Raw genomic sequence first — 20,139 nt, 5'->3', positions numbered from 1 at the left:
AGGTGGAGGGGGGAAAGATGGGTGGGGGTGGGGTCGGGTGGTGATGTTTCTATTTTACTTAATATATGTGGGGTTTTGTGTCAGCATTGCTAGTGTGGGTTCTCTGCTGTTCACTTGTGTTCCTTTGGTGGTGAGAGAGGTTGGGGTTGGCCTAGGGTGTGGCTGTTCATTTGTGGTTGGCTGTGGTGGTCTTTGTTTTCAAGTGTGAGTGGGGTGGGTGGGTGTTTTGGATCAGGTTAGCCATATTGATTTGTATGCTGTTGGTGGATTTTTATCGTTGTCTTGCTGGGCTGTGTATGTGATAAAGGGGAGCCATACCGGGATGAAGGCGTCTTCTTCTATTTGTCCCCGTGTCAGTTGGTTACTTTTTCTAGTATGTCTGTTTCCCATACTATTTGGTAGCATTGGTCCATGCTTACTCCTGACAGGTCTCTCCAGTGTCTGGTTATGATGTTTCTGGCTGCTGAAAGTAGGTGGGTTATGAATTCTTTGTGGTGTAGATATGTATTATTGTCTTGGAAGATGTTTAAGGTAAAGGTAAAGGTACCCCTGCCCATACGGGCCAGTCTTGACAGACTCTAGGGTTGTGCGCTCATCTCACTCTAGAGGCCGGGAGCCAACGCTGTCCGCAGACACTTCCGGGTCACATGGCCAGCGTGACGAAGCTGCTTCGGCAAACTGGCACCAGAGCAGCATACGGAAACGCCGTTTACCTTCCCGCTATACAGCGGTACCTATTTATCTACTTGCACATAATGGTGCTTTCGAACTGCTAGGTGGGCAGGAGCTGGGACCGAACGACGGGAGCTCACCCCTCCGCGGGGATTCGAACCGCCGACCATGCGATCGGCAAGTCCGAGGCGCTGAGGTTTTACCCACAGTGCCACCCGCGTCCCAAGGAAGATGTTTAGTAGAGCCAATTCTGGGGTGATTTCTAATGCTTGCTGTCAGGGAACTGACATCGGAGACACGGGAGAAGGAGAGGGTCTGAGACTCTGCAGGTGAAGGTCCTAGCACTAGGGGGAGACTCAGCTCGGTGGAAGGGGAAGGTAAGACGTGTTACACCAAGAGTCCAGGAGAGCAAGGGGAAGAGGAGGTGGAAGGGCTCCGGGATTCTTCCCTGGAAGTCAGTGAAGAGAGCCCAGGCACTCCGCTACCCACGCCCACCCTGCGCAGGAGACTCCCGCGCAATGAGAGGCGGAGACGATTAGGTGTCAAACAGCTTTTATGCTGGCAGAGGTTTAAGAAACGCCCACAGACAGATTCTGCCAGTGACTGAGCCAGTCAAGCGGAGATGGGCTGTGCAGTCCGAAAGAGTTAACCAGGCAACCAAGCACCCAAACGGCGTCGGTTTACGCACGAGTAACTCCAAACCACTACAGCAATCTGTCTGTCCTCGAAAGTTGCTCGTGCGCAACAAGCAGGAGGCATCATGAGTAAGACCAGAGAAGTCGGAGCCACGCAAGGGGCGGCTCGAGGCCAATCGCTGGAGGAGAGAAACCGCGACTTGGAAGAGCATATAGCCATCCTGACGGCGAGGCTAGATGAACGACGGTCTTTAGATGCTCAGGGGAAACCCACCCCCATAGCAAGGAAGGTACCGGGACTGGTGCACAAGTTTGGGGGGAAGCCTCAAGATTATGGGGCGTTTAGAACTGAAATAGAATATGCCTTGAAGCTGCAGCAGAACGATTTTGAAAATGATGCAGCAAGAGTTGCTTATATTGTGGGGCACCTGCAGGACGGGGCTAGGGAGTGGATCCGGCCGCTCATGGCGACGCAAAATGATGCCATGGAAGATCTCACGAAATTCTTCCAGGCCATGGACGCGATGTTCTCTAGTGATGTGCAACAAAGTGTGACCAAAAGAAAAATGATGAACTGTAAGCAGGGAGACGGGTCAGTTAGAGACTATTGGTCACGTTTTGCAATGATAGTTCACCGCCTAGGGTGGCAGCTGGACTCGGAACCCCTTCAAATGTTATTTGAGGAAGGCCTTTCTCCAACGGTCAAAGATGAGCTTGCGCGCGTGCCCCACCCACAGTCTATGGATGCTCTGACCAAAGCTGTCCTTGCGATAGGTGTAAGGGAAGAAGCGCGGGCTCAAGAGAGGCGGGAAGGGAGAGAGCAGCGTTGCTATGACTACCGCATTCCTAAGATGCCTAGGCAACCTTCCCTGGCAGCGGAGCCAATGGAAATAGGGGGTGCGCGCGCCCAGGAGATTTCAAACTCCAGCGAGGGTCGCAAAAGGGAGGGAAAGGATGTAAAAGCGACCAAGAAATGTTTCCTTTGCCAGCGGCCAGGACATTTTGCCAGAGTCTGCCCACAAAGAAAGGCTTTGCAAGGAATGGTGGGGGCCGTGGGGGGAGAGGAGGAGGAGCAATCGACCCAGGAGCAGGGAAACGGAAACGCTTGGCTGCCAATCAGCGGGCACAGCAGCCAGGCCAACAACCAGTGAACGTGCCCAAACCAGATTCTCCAAGAGCAGCCATCACCATAGAGGTGGTGCTAGAACTCCCGAATGGCCACCCAGTCAAGGTGCAGGCAATGCTGGACTCGGGGAGTTCATGCAACTTCTTCAGCAAGGACTTTGCCTTAGAGCATCAGCTTCACCTGCTACCTTTGGATGCACCCCTTGCAGTTACCACAATTGATGGGAGGGAACTGATTGGGGGAGAAGTGACCCACCAGACCCCTCCGATGAGAATGAGAGTGTCTAGGCACTCAGAGATGATCGCCTTTCACGTTGCCTCATTAGCGGGTCCCCCAATAATATTAGGAATGAGCTGGCTAGCGCAACATGATCCTGTGGTGGCGTGGTACCAGAGGACAGTCAGCTTTGGGTCAGACTACTGCCTGCAGCACTGCCTAGGAGGGGAAACGCCAAGGATGAGTGTAGCCAGAGTGGCAAGCATGGCAGTGGAACGGAGAGGGGAGGTGCCGCCACAATATGCTGATCTAAAGGAGGTTTTTAGTGAGAAAGAGGCAGATAGGCTGCCCCCCCACAGACCGTTTGACTGCCAAATCAATTTACTCCCTGGGGCGCAGCTGCCGGTGGGTAAGCTGTATGCCATGTCAGACAGGGAGATGAAGGAGTTATGGGAATTTATCGACAAGAACCTAAAGAGAGGATTTATAAGAGAATCAAAGGCAGTAGGGGGCAGTCCAGTATTTTTTGTGGACAAGAAAGACTCAGATAGGCCCAGACTCGTAGTGGACTTTCGGGCCGTCAACTTGGTGTCTGAACCCGTGACTTTCCCTATGCCCAGAATTGACGACATTCTGACGAGAGTCAGAAAGGGAAAGATTTTCACCAAACTCGACTTAAGAGGGGCTTACAACTTGATCAGGATGAGGGAGGGGGATGAATGGAAGACCACCATGTTCACACCCCTGGGGGCCTTTGAATATTTAGTTATGCCTTTTGGATTACAATCAGGCTCCGCCTGTTTTCAAGGTTTCATGCACCACGTGTTGGGGTCTCTGCTTTACAAGAACTGTGTAGCATTTCTGGACGACGTCTTGATTTATTCGGAAAACGAGGAGCAACATGTGCGAGATGTCAGGGAAGTGCTACAACGACTGCAGAAACACCAGTTGTGGGTCAAGCTAGAGAAATGTCAGTTTCATGCCCGAGAGGTGGAGTTCCTGGGGTACATGTTGTCTGACAAAGGCCTAGCGATGGACCCAAGCAAGGTGCAAGCAGTGTTGGAGTGGAAACCCCCCAAGACACGGAAGGACGTACAGAGGTTTCTAGGTTTCAGCAATTTCTACAGGAAGTTCATCAAGAACTTTGCCCACTTGACAGCACCAATCACAGACTGTCTCAGTAGTAAAAGGAAGTTCGTGTGGACGGAGGAAGCCCAGCGGTCCTTTGAAAGCTTGAAGAAGGCGTTCACGTCGGAAGAGCAACTATTACACGTGGATTTGGAGAAACCACTGAGGTTGGAGACGGACGCATCAGACAGAGCCATCGGAGCTGTTCTTTTGCAGCCAGGACTGGGCAAGCAAGAATGGAAACCGTGTGCCTTTTTCTCGAGGAAGCTGAGCAAGTCGGAGCAAAACTACACCGTGTACGACCGAGAACTGCTCGCAATCTACGCTGCCTTCCCTCGGTGGCGCCACCTGCTGATAGGGGCGCAGCACAAGATCCAGGTTTGCACGGATCACAAGAACTTGGAATACTGGAGGACAGCGCGAGTGCTCAACCAGAGACAAATTCGCTGGGCGCAGGAATTCTCCAAGTTTTCTTTTGAAATCCGGTATGTGCCAGGGGAGCAAAACGTGAGAGCAGACGCTCTTTCGCGGAAACCAGAGTACTTCGAAGGAGAGGGGCCGCCGGAGACACGACACATCATACCGGAGGACCGATGGGTGTGTGGGGGAACTCTGGTGGGCACGAGAGAGCTGGCAGGGCTCACTAGGAACGATGAATTCGCCCAAACTAAAATCAGGGAACTCCGAGATGGGGGGGAGGCACCAGAAGGGTTTGAAGAGAAGGAAGGGGTGTTGTACTATAGGGGGGCAATGTATGTACCGGGGGAAGTTTTAAGAAGAAGGGTACTCAAACAACTACATGACACCCCCACAGCAGGACACTTTGGACAACACAAAACTATGATGTTGGTGACCAGGCAATTCTGGTGGCCACGGGTGAGGGAAGACGTACGAGAATATGTACAGGGGTGCGACCGATGCCAAAGGGCCAAAGGGGAACGCAAGGTACCAGCGGGGTTGCTGGAACCCTTACCCACACCAAACAAACCCTGGGAGGTGGTGTCTATTGATTTTATGACGGATTTGCCCAAATCACGGGGAAAAACAGCAGTAATGGTAGTAGTCGACTTGCTAACCAAAATGTGCCATTTTATAGCCTGCTCACACGCGGTGACAGCGGAAGAAACGGCACAGTTGTTTGTAGAGCACATTTTTAGGTTGCATGGCGCCCCCTTGAGGGTTATCTCCGACCGCGGAAAACAATTTACTTCCCGGTTCTGGAGGAAGCTCATGAGTCTACTTCAAGTCGAGGTGAGTTTCTCGACAGCGAGACACCCAGAAACCAATGGGCAAGCAGAAAGGGCAAACAGCATACTCCAGCAATACCTGCGCTGTTATGTAAGCGAGAGGCAGAATGATTGGGTAGAAGAACTAGCGTTAGCGGAATTTGCGTACAATAACGCTGAACATGTGTCCACGGGAATGAGTCCGTTTATGGCCAACTATGGGTGTCATCCCAGGGCATTTCCGGGGAGTGAGGGACAAAACTGGAGTGTGCCCGCTGCTGAACAGTTTGTGGAAGAAATGGAAGCTATGCACCAACAACTTAAGATGAACCTAGAGCGGGCCAAGGAGAATTACAAGAAGCAAGCAGATAAGCACCGCAGGGAAGGGGAAACCATACGGGTGGGGGATCGAGTGTGGCTATCCATTCAAGGGTTACCCTTTAAGGGAGGGTGCAAGAAGTTGCAGCCTAGGAGGCTGGGGCCATTTGAAGTCACACAACAGATAAACCCTGTGGCATTCAAGCTCAGGTTGCCCGAGAGTATGAAAATACATCCTGTGTTCCACAGATCCTTGCTCTCACCACACAGGGAGGGGAGGGAGTTCGTGGGGCGAGAAGTAGAAGTCATGCCACAACCACAGGTAGAAGAAAGGGAACACCACAACTCGGCCGCGGAAATAGTGGACTCAAGGTGGAGAGGTCGGCAAGTGGAGTATTTGGTGGCGTGGGAAGGAGAGCCCTGGTCGGAAAACACGTGGGTGCCAGCGGGAGCAGTGGGTGACGAGCATATGGTGGAAGTGTTCCACCGCCGGTTCCCGGATAAGCCCAAACCCTTAGAGAGGTTCTGGGAGGAACAATTTGGCACCACAGATGACGAGGAGAGTTTCGAAGGGTTTTCAGAATCCGAGGAAGAATCGGACTGGGAGGGTCGCCCCATGGGTGGGAACTTCGGCAGGTGGGAAGAGGTTTTCGCACCCACGGAGGAGGAGGACAGCTCCTTCCGGGGTTTCCCCATCTCACCGACCGGAGAAGAGGAAGAGAGAGAGCCCACCGGTCGAACGGGGAGTGAGGGGGGCCCTGGAGGGGAGGTGGATGTCAGGGAACTGACATCGGAGACACGGGAGAAGGAGAGGGTCTGAGACTCTGCAGGTGAAGGTCCTAGCACTAGGGGGAGACTCAGCTCGGTGGAAGGGGAAGGTAAGACGTGTTACACCAAGAGTCCAGGAGAGCAAGGGGAAGAGGAGGTGGAAGGGCTCCGGGATTCTTCCCTGGAAGTCAGTGAAGAGAGCCCAGGCACTCCGCTACCCACGCCCACCCTGCGCAGGAGACTCCCGCGCAATGAGAGGCGGAGACGATTAGGTGTCAAACAGCTTTTATGCTGGCAGAGGTTTAAGAAACGCCCACAGACAGATTCTGCCAGTGACTGAGCCAGTCAAGCGGAGATGGGCTGTGCAGTCCGAAAGAGTTAACCAGGCAACCAAGCACCCAAACGGGGTCGGTTTACGCACGAGTAACTCCAAACCACTACACTTGCTTAGTTATTTTACATATTTCTCGTATAGCTGTTGTCCAGAATAGTTGGATTTTGGGGCACTCCTGCCACATGTGGAGGTATGTGCCTGTGGAGGTGCACCCTCTCCAGCATTTTAGTGAGGTTCCTGGGCGTATTAGCACTAGTTTTCTTGGTTTTAGGTACCACCTGTAGGTGATTTTTAGAGTGAGTTCTTTTCTTTTTGTTGATATGGATTTAAAGGGGGGGGGGGTTAGACCACATTTTGGTCCATTGAGTGGGGTTAATCTTGTAGCCTATGTCATCCATTGTTTTTTGATTGTGTCTAGGGAGTTTGTGGGATTTTGGAATAGTATTTTGTATATTGCAGATACCATTCCTTTACCATGTCCCTTTGTTGTTAGGAGGTTTTCGAAGGTTGTCAGGGGCCTAGTTGCTGCTGATTTTACTACCTAGTTGCTGCTGATTTTACTACTACTACTAGCCAGGACATTTGGGTGTCTTCTTGTTTGTCTCGAATTTCTTGTGTTGACAAATGTTTGTTATTTTTGTAGAAGTCTATTAGACAATATAAGCCAAGTTTTTATCTGGAGGCTTTGTGCTGCGTGATGGAATAATGGGTGGTATGCCAGGGGAGTTAGTGGGGATGGAGTTGGAGATAGTTTGCCTATTTCTGTTTTCCATGCTTTGAGCATGGTCTGTGTGTACCTGTTAAGTGTTGTGGGAATTTTCCTTAGTTTGTTTGGGAGGAGTGGGTATACTGTGGTGCAGGTATTTTCAATTGTGTCCCTCTCCATTGTTTTGTCTCATTTTTTAGTATATATGGGATTATATGGCGTATTTGGTTGGCAATGTTTCTATGCTTCTACGTTGGGGATTCCCCATGTGGAATTTGCTGCCAAACAGTGGAATTTGCTGCCAAGGAGTGTGGTGGAGTCTCCTTCTTTGGAGGTCTTTAAGCAGAGGCTTGACAACCATATGTCAGGAGTGCTCTGATGGTGTTTCCTGCTTGGCAGGGGGTTGGACTCGATGGCCCTTGTGGTCTATTCCAACTCTATGATTCTATGATTCTATTCCTCCTGAGGTGGCGAGGTGCAGGTATTTGGGGCTTATTCTTGGTACTTGTGTGAGAAGATAAAGGAGTGTAGTTTTCTCTGCCATCTGCGGAGTTGGGTTTGGGGAATCCAGATTGGGAGGGTTTGGAATAGGTAGGTTAGTTTTGGGAGGGTGATCATTTTGATCATGATTATTTTGTCTGAGAGGGTGGAATGCATGTTGTTCCATCTTTTTAGGTCTTTGTTTATTTGTCGCCACAGGGGCTTGTAGTTGTGGAGGTAATAACTTATTGAGGTTTCTGGTTATTTGTACTCCTAGGTATCTGAACTTGGTGTGGCAAAGTTTTATCTTGGTGACATTAGTGAATTCTTTTTGGGTGTGAGGAGAGGTGTTGAAGCACATAGCTTCTGACTTTGCAAAATTTACCTGTAGGCCCGACACCATTGCAAATGTGTTGAGTTCTCTGGTTAGGGAGGTTGCTGTGCTTATGGGGTCTGGTGTTGTGACCATTAGGCAAAGAGCCCTAATTTATAGGTTCTGCCTTTTATTTCCACTCCCTTGGTGTCTGTGGCTGCTCGGATTCGGATTGCTAAAGGTTCCAGAGCCAGGATAAATAAGAAGGGAGCCAGGATAAATAAGAAGGGAGACAATCCTTGTTTTGTGCCTCTTTGGATTGCTATAGGGTTAGAGCCCATATTGTTAGTTCTGCATTTTGCTGAGGCTTGGGAGTATATTTGTTTGAGGATTTATAGGAAGTTGGGGCCAAATTTCATGCTAGATAGTACTGCTAATAGGTATTTCCATTCTAAGCAATCAAAGGCTTTGAGGATGTCTAGGGACATAATTGACAGTGCCTTGCTGTGTTTGATTAGGTTCAGTACTTACGATCAGGGACAAAGCCGGTCTGATCTGGGGCTATTAACTTGCATAAGAAGATTTTTATTTATTTGTTTTTTAAAATATATTTATTAAAGTTTCAACATATTACAAAAATAAGAAAAAGAAAAAGAAATACAAAGTAAAACAGTTAAAAACAGAACAGTCTTTCCACATCTTATCTTTCATTTGCTTGTTTCTCTGACCTCCTCACACCTCCCTTTTTTGTATTCCAGTTCAATTAGTTAATTCAGCAAATCCTTTCCCTCTTTAATTTTATCTTAATCTTTTATCTTAATATATTATAACTTTAGATTATCACCTGTTAACAATCCATTTTTACATATTCCTTTATAACATTGCTGCTAAAAACCACTTAACTTCAATCCAACATCATTCTAACATTCATTAATTTTGCAGTATTTCTGTAAATAATCTTTAAATTTCTTCCAATCTTCTTCCACCGACTCCTCTCCCTGGTCTCGGATTCTGCCGGTCATTTCCGCCAGTTCCATATAGTCCATCACCTTCATCTGCCATTCTTCCAGAGTGGGTAAATCTTTTGTCTTCCAATACTTTGCAATAAGTATTCTTGCTGCTGTTGTAGCATACATAAAGAAAGTTCTATCCTTCTTTGGCACCAATTGGCCAACCATGCCCAGGAGAAAGGCCTCTGGTTTCTTCAGGAAGGTATATTTAAATACCTTTTTCATTTCATTATAAATCATCTCCCAGAAAGCCTTAATCCTTGGGCATGTCCACCAAAGGTGAAAGAATGTACCTTCAGTTTCTTTACATTTCCAACATTTATTATCGGGCAAATGATTTTTGCAAGCTTGACTGGTGTCATGTACCACCTGTATATCATTTTCATAATATTCTCTCTTAGGGCATTACATGCCATGAATTTCATACCTGTGGTCCATAACTGTTCCCAATCAGCCATCATTATGTTATGTCCAACATCTTGTGCCCATTTAATCATAGCAGATTTCAACGTTTCATCCTGAGTATTCCATTTCAACAGCAAGTTATACATCTTTGACAAAATCTTGGTTTTGGGATCTAACAGTTCTGTTTCCAATTTTGATTTTTCCACCTGGAAGCCAATTTTCTTGTCCAAATTATATGCCTCCATTATCTGATAATAATGAAGCCAATCTCGCACTTTATTTTTTAGTTTTTCAAAACTCTGCAATTTCAATTTGTCTCCCTCTTGTTCCAAAATTTCCCAATATTTCGGCCATTTGGCCTCCATATTGAGCTTTTTCTGAGCCTTCGCTTCCATCGGTGACAGCCACCTTGGGGTTTTATTTTCAAGTAGGTCCTTATATCTTATCCAGACATTAAACAATGCTTTCCTGACAATATGATTTTTAAATGCTTTATGTGCTTTGACCTTATCATACCACAAATATGCATGCCATCCAAATACATTATTAAAACCTTCTAAATCCAAAATGTCTGTGTTTTCAAGAAGCAGCCATTCTTTCAGCCAGCAAAAAGCTGCTGATTCATAGTAAAGTTTAAGGTCTGGCAGGGCAAATCCACCTCTTTCCTTTACGTCCGTTAGTATTTTAAATTTTATTCTAGGCTTCTTCCCCTGCCAGTCAAATCTAAAAATGTCTCTCTGCCACTTCTTGAAACATTCCATTTTATCCAAAATTTGCAATGTTTGAAACAAAAATAACATTCTAGGCAATACATTCATTTTTATCGCAGCAATGCGGCCTAGCAGTGAAGGCTTCAAATTTGACCAAATTTCTAAATCTTTTTTCACTTCTGTCCAGCATTTTTCATAATTGTCTTTAAATAAATTCCCATTTTTAGCTGTCATGTTAATCCCCAGGTATTTCACTTTCTTAACCACTGTTAAGCCTGTCTCATTCTGAAACCTGCATAAGAAGATTTTTAGGCGGTTGGCCAAGATTGATGTGAATATATTGTAGTCTTGGTTTATTAATGAGATTGGGCAGTATGGACTTCCGGGTTAGCGCCATCGTCGAATGGCGGATTCCCTCCCACCTCCGGAGGGAATCTGCTCAGCAGGGCTCGGGTCCTGCCGCGCCGGCGACGCGGGGACCCTTAAAAACCACGGGCGTGGAAGCCCGTGGACTTGGTGACTCGGCGGGCACCGTTTGCGCCCCCCGACCCGCGAAGGAGCCTTTTTAAAGGCTACGGAACGGGGGACGGGGAGCGGCGCGGTGCTGAGAGTCCTCTGCTTCCCCTGCTGAGTGAAGCCGCATGCCATGGATGGAGAGCGCTGACTTCTTCCTTTGAACATTTGGATTAAAAGTAACAACCCGTGAGTAATACGGAAATTGGACTTAAAAGGAAAATTTTCTATTTTGAATTTGGCACGATCGGGGAAGACACAAAGAGGAAGTCCGTCTCCCCGCCTTGTAAACAATTTAAAGCAAGGACTAGACAACTAAGGTTGAGAGAATATTCTTTTCTTTATTGGATAAAAGTTAGTAATTTCACGATTGGAAAGTACAAGTAATTTTGCTGGAGGATAAGAGTCGATTTTGAGAGCTGAAGTGCAACCCCCCGGGAACTGGGAGTGATCCGCAAGAGAGCCTGGTGAAGAGATATAGAAGATTTTGACAGCTGTCAAATTAGCTGTCAAAGTTGGGGAATAAAAAGAGAACTTTGTTTCTGGTGCCTTTGCTGGTTAGATTTGTTACAATTTGGATATAAATTGTTGAAAACAAGGAATAACAAGTTAGCTTGACTTTTGGGTTGGAACTGGAAGGATACTAAGTAACCATAATCCCTCTAGAGGGGGTTTTGGGACATTGCAAGAATGGCTGCAAGTGGAAAAATACTCATTGAGTTGAACAGGACTTTTTATCTCCTGGGAAAGCTTTAAGAACAAAGCATTATTTTGACTACAGGGGTTTCTACACTGAAGGAGACAGTAAACATATCTACTGAAAATGGAAGGGACTTGACTCAAGTTTTTGTTCCTGAACAAAAAGCCCCTGTAGTGGAACTAGAAGTTTTTGCAGCTGAGCAGGAAAAGAAACCTGAGAAATGTGATGAAAGGGAACAAGAGATATATGATGATCTGGAAGGGAAGGAAGGAGGAGTCACATCGTCGCAGAAGATCAAGGAAGGCCAAAGGCCTGTTAGGAAGGACATAAAGGAAAACAAGAATTGGATCATGAAAATTTGGTTTGAATTGGACAAGGAAGATTGGAGAGATCTCCTGATGTGGAGATCTGAAGACCTATGGATTACAAATTTGAGCAAGATGGAAGTTGGAGCATTTGGGACATTCAGACTTAAAAGGATTAAGAAACAAGATTTGAGTTCCACTTTTAAATATAGAGGTCTGGATGGAAGAAAAATGGACATTTTCGAGACAGAGCTTCTCCGAGATTTGGTGCTTGATATAAAGGACTACCAAAAAAACCGGCAAAGAGGAAGTGAGAGAGAATTAAGGGCCTCGGACGTGAGGTCTCCAGGCTGATAGTAGTTAGACATTGATGGACATTGGGGATCGAAACCGGGAAAGGGGGGTTGGAGTTTGGGAATCCAAAGGGTGTACAATTATATTTTGAACTTTTCTTCTTTCTTTATTTTGTTTTTGTTATAAAAAAGGGGATTTCGTGGAAGGGAATTGGGGTCGACCTTAGAAAAAGATCTTAATGTTTAAAGACTGTGGATTATAAAGGGAAAGTGGCTATATAAAATGAACTAAATTGAATAATGGGCTAAATACAATAAGGTCAAAAACTTGGGATAAGAACTTGTTGAACTAAACAAATGGAAATGGAATACAAGAAGGGGAGGTGTGGGGAAGTCTTGGAAAGATGTTATTGAAAGTAAGGTTTAAATGTAAATGTTTTCTTTTTTCTTTTTCTTTTTTCTTTTTTGAATTTTTTTTTGAAACTTCAATAAATATGATATTAAAAAGAGAGAGAGATTGGGCAGTATGATTCTACTTTGAGGATGTCTTTCAGTGGTTTTGGGATGGAGACTATTTTGGAGTGGGTCCAGGTTTTGGGGATGGGCCCCCCTTTCATGATGTCATTGAACAGGCGGGTCATGTAGGGCATCAAGGGTTCTTTGAATTTCCTATAGACTTCTGCTGTGAAGCAGTCTGGGCTTGGGGCTTTGTGTGGTTTCAGGTTTTTGAGGACCGTATCTATTTCCTCTGGGGTGATAGGGCTGTCCATGGATTCCTGCTCCTCATCAATTAAGGTGGGCATGGTCAGTTCTGCTAGGAATTTTCTGATTTCCTTCTCAGGTGGGCTATGGGAAGTGTATAGGTTGGAGTAGAATTCTGCAAATTCTGAGGTTATTTCTTTGGGGGAGAATGTTATGTTGTCATATTTTTTGGTGATGCAGTGTATTCTTGTTTTGAGTTCTTTTTTCCTACATCTATTTGCTAATAGTCTGGAGTTTCCCCTCCATATTTATAGAAACATTGTTTAGAGTATAGAATGCTGATCATTGTTTTGTTGATTTCTAGGGAGTCTAGTTCTCTCCTTTTTTGTTCTATAAGTTGAAGAAATTTTTTAGATCCTGTTTGTTTGTAGCGTGGTGAGAGGGCCGTGATGTCTTGTTCTATTTTTGTTAATTTTTGAGGGGGTTTGTTATATTGTCTACATCATTTTCCTTAAAGTAGTTTTGTAGAGTTTTTGTGAGACTCTCTCTAATTTGTTTGTTTGTAGTTAGGATGGGGCTGAAGAGCCATGATGGGGTGGTTTGTGTTCCCTCTCCTATTTTAACGGTGACTTCAACTGGAGCGTGATCTGTGATTTTAATGTTACCTATGTTTTTTGATTTCGCTAAGGAGATTAGACCCTGTGTGAGCAGAATGCTGTCCAGTCTGGACGTTGTACCATGGCATCCGGATTGGAATGTATGGCTGGTGTCTCCCAGGTTTTGCTCACCCCAAATGTTGTAGAGACACCTGTTTTTTAACATTATTAGTAACTTGTAAGAGTCCCTAGTTGTTGGGGGTTTCTTTCAAAGGAAGGTTGCCCATGGGGTTGTAGGGTGAATGTTTTTCAGGCGTATGCCTTTCATATTTAGGTTGAGGTCACATCCTAGGATTGCTTCCCCTTCAGAGAAGGAGAGGAACTTGTTTAGTGTCTTCTGAAAGAATTCTAGTTGTTTCGAGTTTGGGGCATATATGGAGCCGATTGTCAGTTTAATTTTGCCATCTAGTGTCCCTTTAGTGAAAATGAATGCCTTTTTTGTATTTTAGGACTGTTGTGGCAGTGAAGTTCAGGTCTCCACTAAGTATTATAGCTACGCCATGGGCTTTCCCTGAGCCCCATGCGACCCACTGTTGACTGAAGTGGGGGTCACTCAGGAGTTTGATCCCTTTGGGTGGGTTTTGTATTTCTTGTAGGAAGGTGATGTGCAGTTTCGTGATGCGTTTTCTTTTGATGGGATTTCCCAACCCCTGTGTTGTTTAATGAACCAATGGGATTGTGCTGACCTAGAGTGTGGTGATTGGGGGACTAGTGGGGTTAGAGTTAGATTTGGGTTAAAGAGTAGGGGGTAGGTTGTAGAGAGTTTCCTATATGTAGTCATATATGTGTTTGTTTAGGGTATTTTGGGCCATTTGGCATTTAGCCGGTTGGTCCTAGCTCTCAGCTGGTGTGGAGGGCCATGTACAGGGACAGGCCATCCCTCCTGTTGTTTGCAATAGGGGATGATCAGCGAGATGGGGTGAAGCATCTTTGTGACGCCAATGTTGGGTATAAGGTTCATAAGCAATATTGCCAATGTTATTAGCAACATCATTGGTGTGTTGGGGCGAGGATGTGGGTGTTGGTATGCTCTGGCGCCACCATTGTGCTGATTGGGCATCATATTTTAGCCTGTTTGTGGGTTGTGTTATTAAGGTTGGAGGAGTTGTTTTTCCTTAGTATGGAGTAGGGGGATGCTGAAGGTGTGGGTTATGGGTTGTTAGGTGATGGGGAATGTGTTTTTCGTCTGGACTGGTGTTGGGGTGGGGATTTCTGTGCAGGTGCAGGGCTGGGGGCGGATGTTGATGGTGTTAACTATATCTATGTTCGGTGGGGAGAGGAGGGGGGAAGGGGGGGAGAATCACCACTCCTTTGTGGTTTTTTCCGGTTGCTTCATTCAGCTGGGGTTGTTGTTGTAGGGTTGTCCATCTGCGATGAGTTGATTTGGTTAATCTTGGTCTGGTTTCTTGTGTCATATGGCCGGCGGGATGATTCTGTGCGTGGTGCTTGACTGTATTGGTTTGCATTGTCTGTTGTTTCTTTTTCTTCTTTACTGTCATCCAATTGTTTGCTGTTGTTTCGTCATGGTTGTGGCTGTCACTTAGTGGGTTTGTCGGTTGCCATTCTGGTGGAAGGTTGAGTTTGAGGTTCTTCAGTAGTTGCAAGGCTTCAGGTATGTTGGTAGCTGTTTGTTGTGTTGTGTTAGTTGTTACGATGAATCGAAAAGGGAAGCCCCATCGGTACTTGATCCCTGCTTGTTGGAGACACCGGGTGCACAGGCGTTGGCTTTTTCTCTGATTTAGGGTGTCCTGAGATAAATCCTGTAAGTCCAATATGGGGGCGTCTCCATATCGAAGGTTGGTTGAGTTTCTGAGGTTGTTCCATACCTCTTCCTTCTTTTTGTACTGTGTGAAGCACACAATGATGTTTCTTGGGAGGGGGGGCGCTGGGTTTCGGCATAGGTTTTAGGGCTCTGTGAGTCCTCTCTAGGTCGTCTACCTCAGGTGTCAGGTTTGGGATTGTATCTTTCAGCCAGCGTACAATTAGGTCTGCTCGGCTTTTCTCCTCTGCTTTTTCAGGAAAGTTGCGGAAGTGGATGTTGCAACGTCTATTGCGATCTTCGATGTCCATTTGTTTGATTCTCATTTCTGTGTTTTCTATTTCCAGGTGATTTACCAGTTCATCCAATTTCTTATTGATGCATGCGTTCTCCTCTCGGTATTGCTCTATTATTCTTTCTTGCATTTGGTTCTTGTTCTCTAGAGCTTTCATTTTGGAGGTTAGATCGTTGATTAATATCTGCAGGGGAGCCACTGTGGCCTTCAGTGTTTCTGCTAATCTCGCTTCCATTTCCCTCAGATCTCGTTTAGTTGTTGGGTGGTCGTCATCTTGAAGGGGTGTTGTGGTCTCAGCGCTATTTGCCATCTCCCTGGTTGGTGTCAACTCAATCTCCCTAATGGTTTTGGTTTGAGGTCTGCTTGGCATCCTCTTGGAGTAGGGCGTGTTGCGGTTAGGCGTTGTGGTGGTGATGGTTCCTGGATGTTGTTGGGTTGCTGAGCTGAACAGGCGTTGTTGACTGGTGTTTTACAGAGCGTTCGGATTAGGTGGCCATTTGTGTTGAATCTAGGCTGTGGTCGCCTCAGCGGTGCTGCCAGAGCGGGGGGTAGGTAAGCTGACAGGTGGGTAGACCAACAGACAGTTCACATAAAAGGGGGGGGGTTAGCAGGCAGAGATGCGAGAGACCAGAAAGGTGGGGCCAGGGGAAATGTGTGTTTTAGGGGGGGTTATTTGTGGCTGCACCTGTGTGTACACGCCTGCGCACTCATATACACAAAAGGGGTACTAGGGTCCAATTAAGGTGGAAGGTGGGGTTAGGAATGTGTTCAGGAACAGGACCAGACAAAACAGAATATAGGCAAAAGGTGGAGGGAAACGAGGAAGAAGAGAAAAGAAACAAAGAAAAAGAAAAGGGGGAGGGGAAGGGGAAATTAGAGTAAAATAAAAGGGAGGGGAAAGAAAGAGAGAAGGAGAGAAAGTAGAGTAATAACAGTGGTAATAGATTGCAGTGATAATTTTAGCTATAGTATGAGAGGGGAAGTATAATACAGTGGTATGTGTGTATGAGTGTATGTATGTGTTTTCTTTAAAGAGAGAGGGGGAAAGGGGGGATGGAGAGAGGGAGGGGGAGAAAAAGAGAGAAGGAAGAGGAGAAATGAGGAGAAGAAGAAGAAGAGGAGGAGGAGGAGGGGTGGGGGAGGGAGAGGTAACTGTAGCAGTGGCAGTGGTGTGGGGAAAAGTTTTGTTTTAAAGGAGGGGTGGGGGGAGAAAGGGCTCCCCCTTCAAAAACAGACCGACAAACAGGCTCTCCTCTTCTTTCTTCGATGGTGATGGCAAGGTCGGGGCTCCTCTCTCCCTTCTTCCTCTTTTCTCCCCCCCCCCCCTTCCCTTTGTTGCTTTGGCTCCGAGGTCCCTCCAGCCTCGGAGCTCCGCTGGGTTGTTGGGGGGGATGGAGGCTGTGGCTCCCTCGGTAGGCGCACCAGATGCCCCGGTTTCCCTCTGGCGGTGGTGGAGGCAGAAGCAGTGGGGTCTGGGCTCCTTTCTCTCCTTCCCCTCCTGCTTCCTGCTTCTGTGCTGGCTCCGAGATCCTCCTGACCTCGACTGGCAGGGTGCCCTTGGTCCCGGCTCGATCAAGGTCACGGGGGGGCTGCGGTTGTTCCGGGCACCCCCAGTTCCTCTCCAGTATCGGTGCTGGCGGCACTGGCAGCGGCAGTTCCAGCAGCCCAGGAGCCAGCCAGGTAGCTTTGTAAGTTCTGGCTGGCTTCAGGAGCTGCTCGTTGCCGTGGCGTCCGCCGTGCAGCCTTAACTGGAAGTCCCGAGTGTACCCTTCTTGAGGGGGCAGAACTCCTTTCACGCTCCAAGGCAGAGGTACCTGCTACAGCTTCTTCTCATTTTGAAGGATCCTGGATCAAATGCGAGAACTGCTTTTTGCTTTCTCATCGGTCAAATGGAAGGGTATAACTTTGCTCTCAGTTCTGTCTGTAGATTGCTTAATGGAGCTACGGATTGTTAAGAGCGGCCCACCAAATGTGCAGTGGATGTCTCAGGTGGACCATTGTGTGAGTTTTCCTTGTTAATCCTAACAGATCATTTGCAAGAGAGGGGATTTTGATCTGTGAGGAAAGCTTTAGAAATGAAACTTTAGATTGGGCAGACACATCACTTACTTGAATTTAAGGTTTGCAGTCCCAATCATAATGAATTTGTGTGTCCTTTCTTTCAGATATGTAAGCACTACCAATGTGTTGATGTCTCTGTTTTGGGTTACAGCTGCAATGCAGAGCATCAGTGCAATGGACGAGGGGTAAGCTGACAAAACCACGCCGGATTTCTAGACCGTGCTTTCTCCAGGGGTTACTGACTTGATGCTTTGTTTTCTTCTGACCTCCTCTCTTGGGCCTTCCTTTTCCCTTTTTTCAGAAGGTGCTGGAGGGAGACATGGTTCCATTGAATGACGGACAGGTAGGAGCTCCAGCAAAGGAACAGTTGAGAGCTCCCTTCAAGCTTCTGGTTGTTCCTTTGATGCTCTGCCCTTATCTACCTGCATTACGTCAGGGGTTGGATGGGTGGACTTGGCTTGTTATTTGATACTGCTCATATTGATCCAGAGCAGACTGCAGCATATAGTTAGCAAAAACTGAAACATGTTGCAGGATTCCCCCAAAATAGACGGGCGGTACTTCATCCAGCAGAGCTTTACTACTGAAGGTAAATGAGCATAATAATCACAAATCCATATATCTTCAGAACTGGCACAGTCCATAAGAAATCCAGTTGCAGCAGACTTAATTAAACTTATAATAACTTACAATAAGACTAAAACCCTAACACTAAACATACTACACTAATGGCCAAAATTGTGGAAACCTTTTGGAAAAAGTGAAATTCCGAGATATGATGGCTCATAACACCACTTTCTTTTTGAGTAATACCATAAAATTATATATCAATGGAAAGATAATTTAATGAAGAATGTAATGCAACAATGTTTGTTCAGTTATCTGTATTCTATCAAAAGTTACAGCCAAATAACCAGAAAAAGGAAGCACAACTTGCTTAGGTTTCCACAATATATAATTTTTATTTATTTTCCATTTTTTAATACACGTTCACATCAAAGCACTCCACTTTACATCCCTGGCTCTTTAGAGCCTATTAACTCGCCCCCCCCACCTCATGGCTTTCAACATTAAACTTTATATCACTGCATTTTGTACGTTTTCCAATTCTAATTACACACATTACCACATGGGTAGGCAAACTAAGGCCTGGGGGCCGGATCCGGCTCAATCGCCTTTCAATCCGGCCCGCAGATGGTCTGGGAATCAGCATGTTTTTATGTGAGTAGAATATGTCCTTTTATTTAAAATGCATCTCTGGGTTATTTGTGGGGCATAGGAATTCGTTCATTTTTTTTCCTTTTCAAAATATAGTCTGGCCCCCCACAAGGTCTGAGGGACAGTGGAACGGCCCCCTGCTGAAAAAGTTTGCTGACCCCTGCATTACAAAATAACTCAAAATTTAAATAAATATAGAAAGGTAGAATGGAAGTGAGAGCTAGACCATAAAGAAGGCTGATCGCCGAATAATTGATGCTTTTGAATTATGGTGCTGGAGGAGACTCTTGAGAGTCCCATGGACTGCAAGAAGATCAAACATATCCATTCTTAAGGAAATCAGACCTGAGTGCTCACTGGAAGGACAGATCGTGAAGCTGAGGCTCCAATACTTTGGCCACCTCATGAGAAGAGAAGACTCCCTGGAAAAGACCCTCATGCTGGGAAAGATGGAGGGCACAAGGAGAAGGGGATGACAGAGGACGAGATGGTGGGACACCATCTCGAAGCTACTAGCATGAGTCTGACCAAACTGCGGGAGGCAGTGGAAGACAGAAGTGCCTGGCGTGCTCTGGTCCATGGGGTCATGAAGAGTCGGACACGACTAAACGACTAAACAAAAGAGAAAGGTAGAGAATTTCTCATTACAAGTCTTCAAACAATCCTGCTAGTGATGTCAATTGCTTACAATATACCGTATAAATTTGCTCCAATCCTTTTGGAATGCTTGATCTTGCTGGTTTCAGATTTTTCCTGGCAGCTTCGACCAGTTCTGCAAAGTCCATCATCTTCATCTGCCACTCTTCTTTCGTTGGTTCTTCTTGTTGTTTCCATTTTTGGGCTAAAAGAATTCTTGCCGCAGTTGTTGCATACACAAACAGTCTTTTATCTTCCCTTGGGATTTCTTCACCCACTATACCAAATAAAAAGGCTTCTGTTTTTTTAACAAAAGTATTTTTAAACATTTTCTTTAACTCATTATATAGCATTTCCCAGAAAGCCTTTACCTCTTTGCAAGTCCACCACATGTGGTAAAAGATACCTTCCTTTTGACTTCCGGGGAGGCGCCTCCGGCAATGGCTGGATTCCTCTGATCGGGAGGAATCAGCACCGTGGAAATCTGGGTCTGGCCGCCACGGCGAAGGCAGAGACCCGTTAAAAACCACAGGCGGGAGAAGCCTGTGAGCGTGGGATTCGGTGGGCACCTTTTGCGCCTCCCCACTCGTGGGGAAACCCGATTTCGGGGATCCGGAGCGACGTGGGGTGAGCGGCGCGGTGCTTCGAATCATCTGCTTCTTCCACGGAGCGAAGCTGCATAGCTGTTGTCGGAGAGCGCTGACTTTTTCCTGTGGACAATTTGACTCTAAAGTAACTACCCGTGAGTAGAGCTTAATCGGGAAAATTGGATTTTTAAAATAAACGTCTAATTTGGCATCGAAACAAGGAAGGTTCAATACAGGAAGTCCGCCTTCCCCTTTTGTAAATAGACTGAAGCAATGGAGGCTGCAAGCTGAAGTCTTGGAAAGCCTTTTGTAAAGACTAAATTTCCATAAGTAAAGAATATAATCCCCCCCTTGGAGGCAGGAGAAG

At 46.4% G+C, this 20,139-nt stretch overlaps 1 protein-coding gene across 4 annotated transcripts in view; it reads left to right on the top strand.

The window, feature by feature from the left end:
- ADAM9 (ADAM metallopeptidase domain 9) overlaps positions 1 to 20,139 on the top strand; it is a 197,428-nt gene that overhangs the window by 49,920 nt on the left and 127,369 nt on the right. For 3 of the 4 annotated variants that reach the window (XR_013390808.1, XR_013390807.1, XM_077919266.1), the window contains exon 17: positions 17,436 to 17,516. The exons of the other annotated variant lie outside the window; for it this stretch is intronic. Coding sequence is in view for 1 of the 3 variants with exons in the window: in XM_077919266.1 (XP_077775392.1) it covers positions 17,436 to 17,516 (81 nt within the window). In the remaining 2 variants the exon portion in view is untranslated. The remainder of the gene's footprint in view (positions 1 to 17,435; positions 17,517 to 20,139) is intronic. 4 annotated transcript variants of the gene reach the window in all.

Source organism: Podarcis muralis, chromosome 15, assembly GCF_964188315.1.
Source record: "Podarcis muralis chromosome 15, rPodMur119.hap1.1, whole genome shotgun sequence".
NCBI classification, from domain to species: Eukaryota; Metazoa; Chordata; class Lepidosauria; order Squamata; family Lacertidae; genus Podarcis; species Podarcis muralis.
Note: the sequence above shows the minus strand (reverse complement) of the source record. Positions and strands in the feature narration are given on the sequence as shown.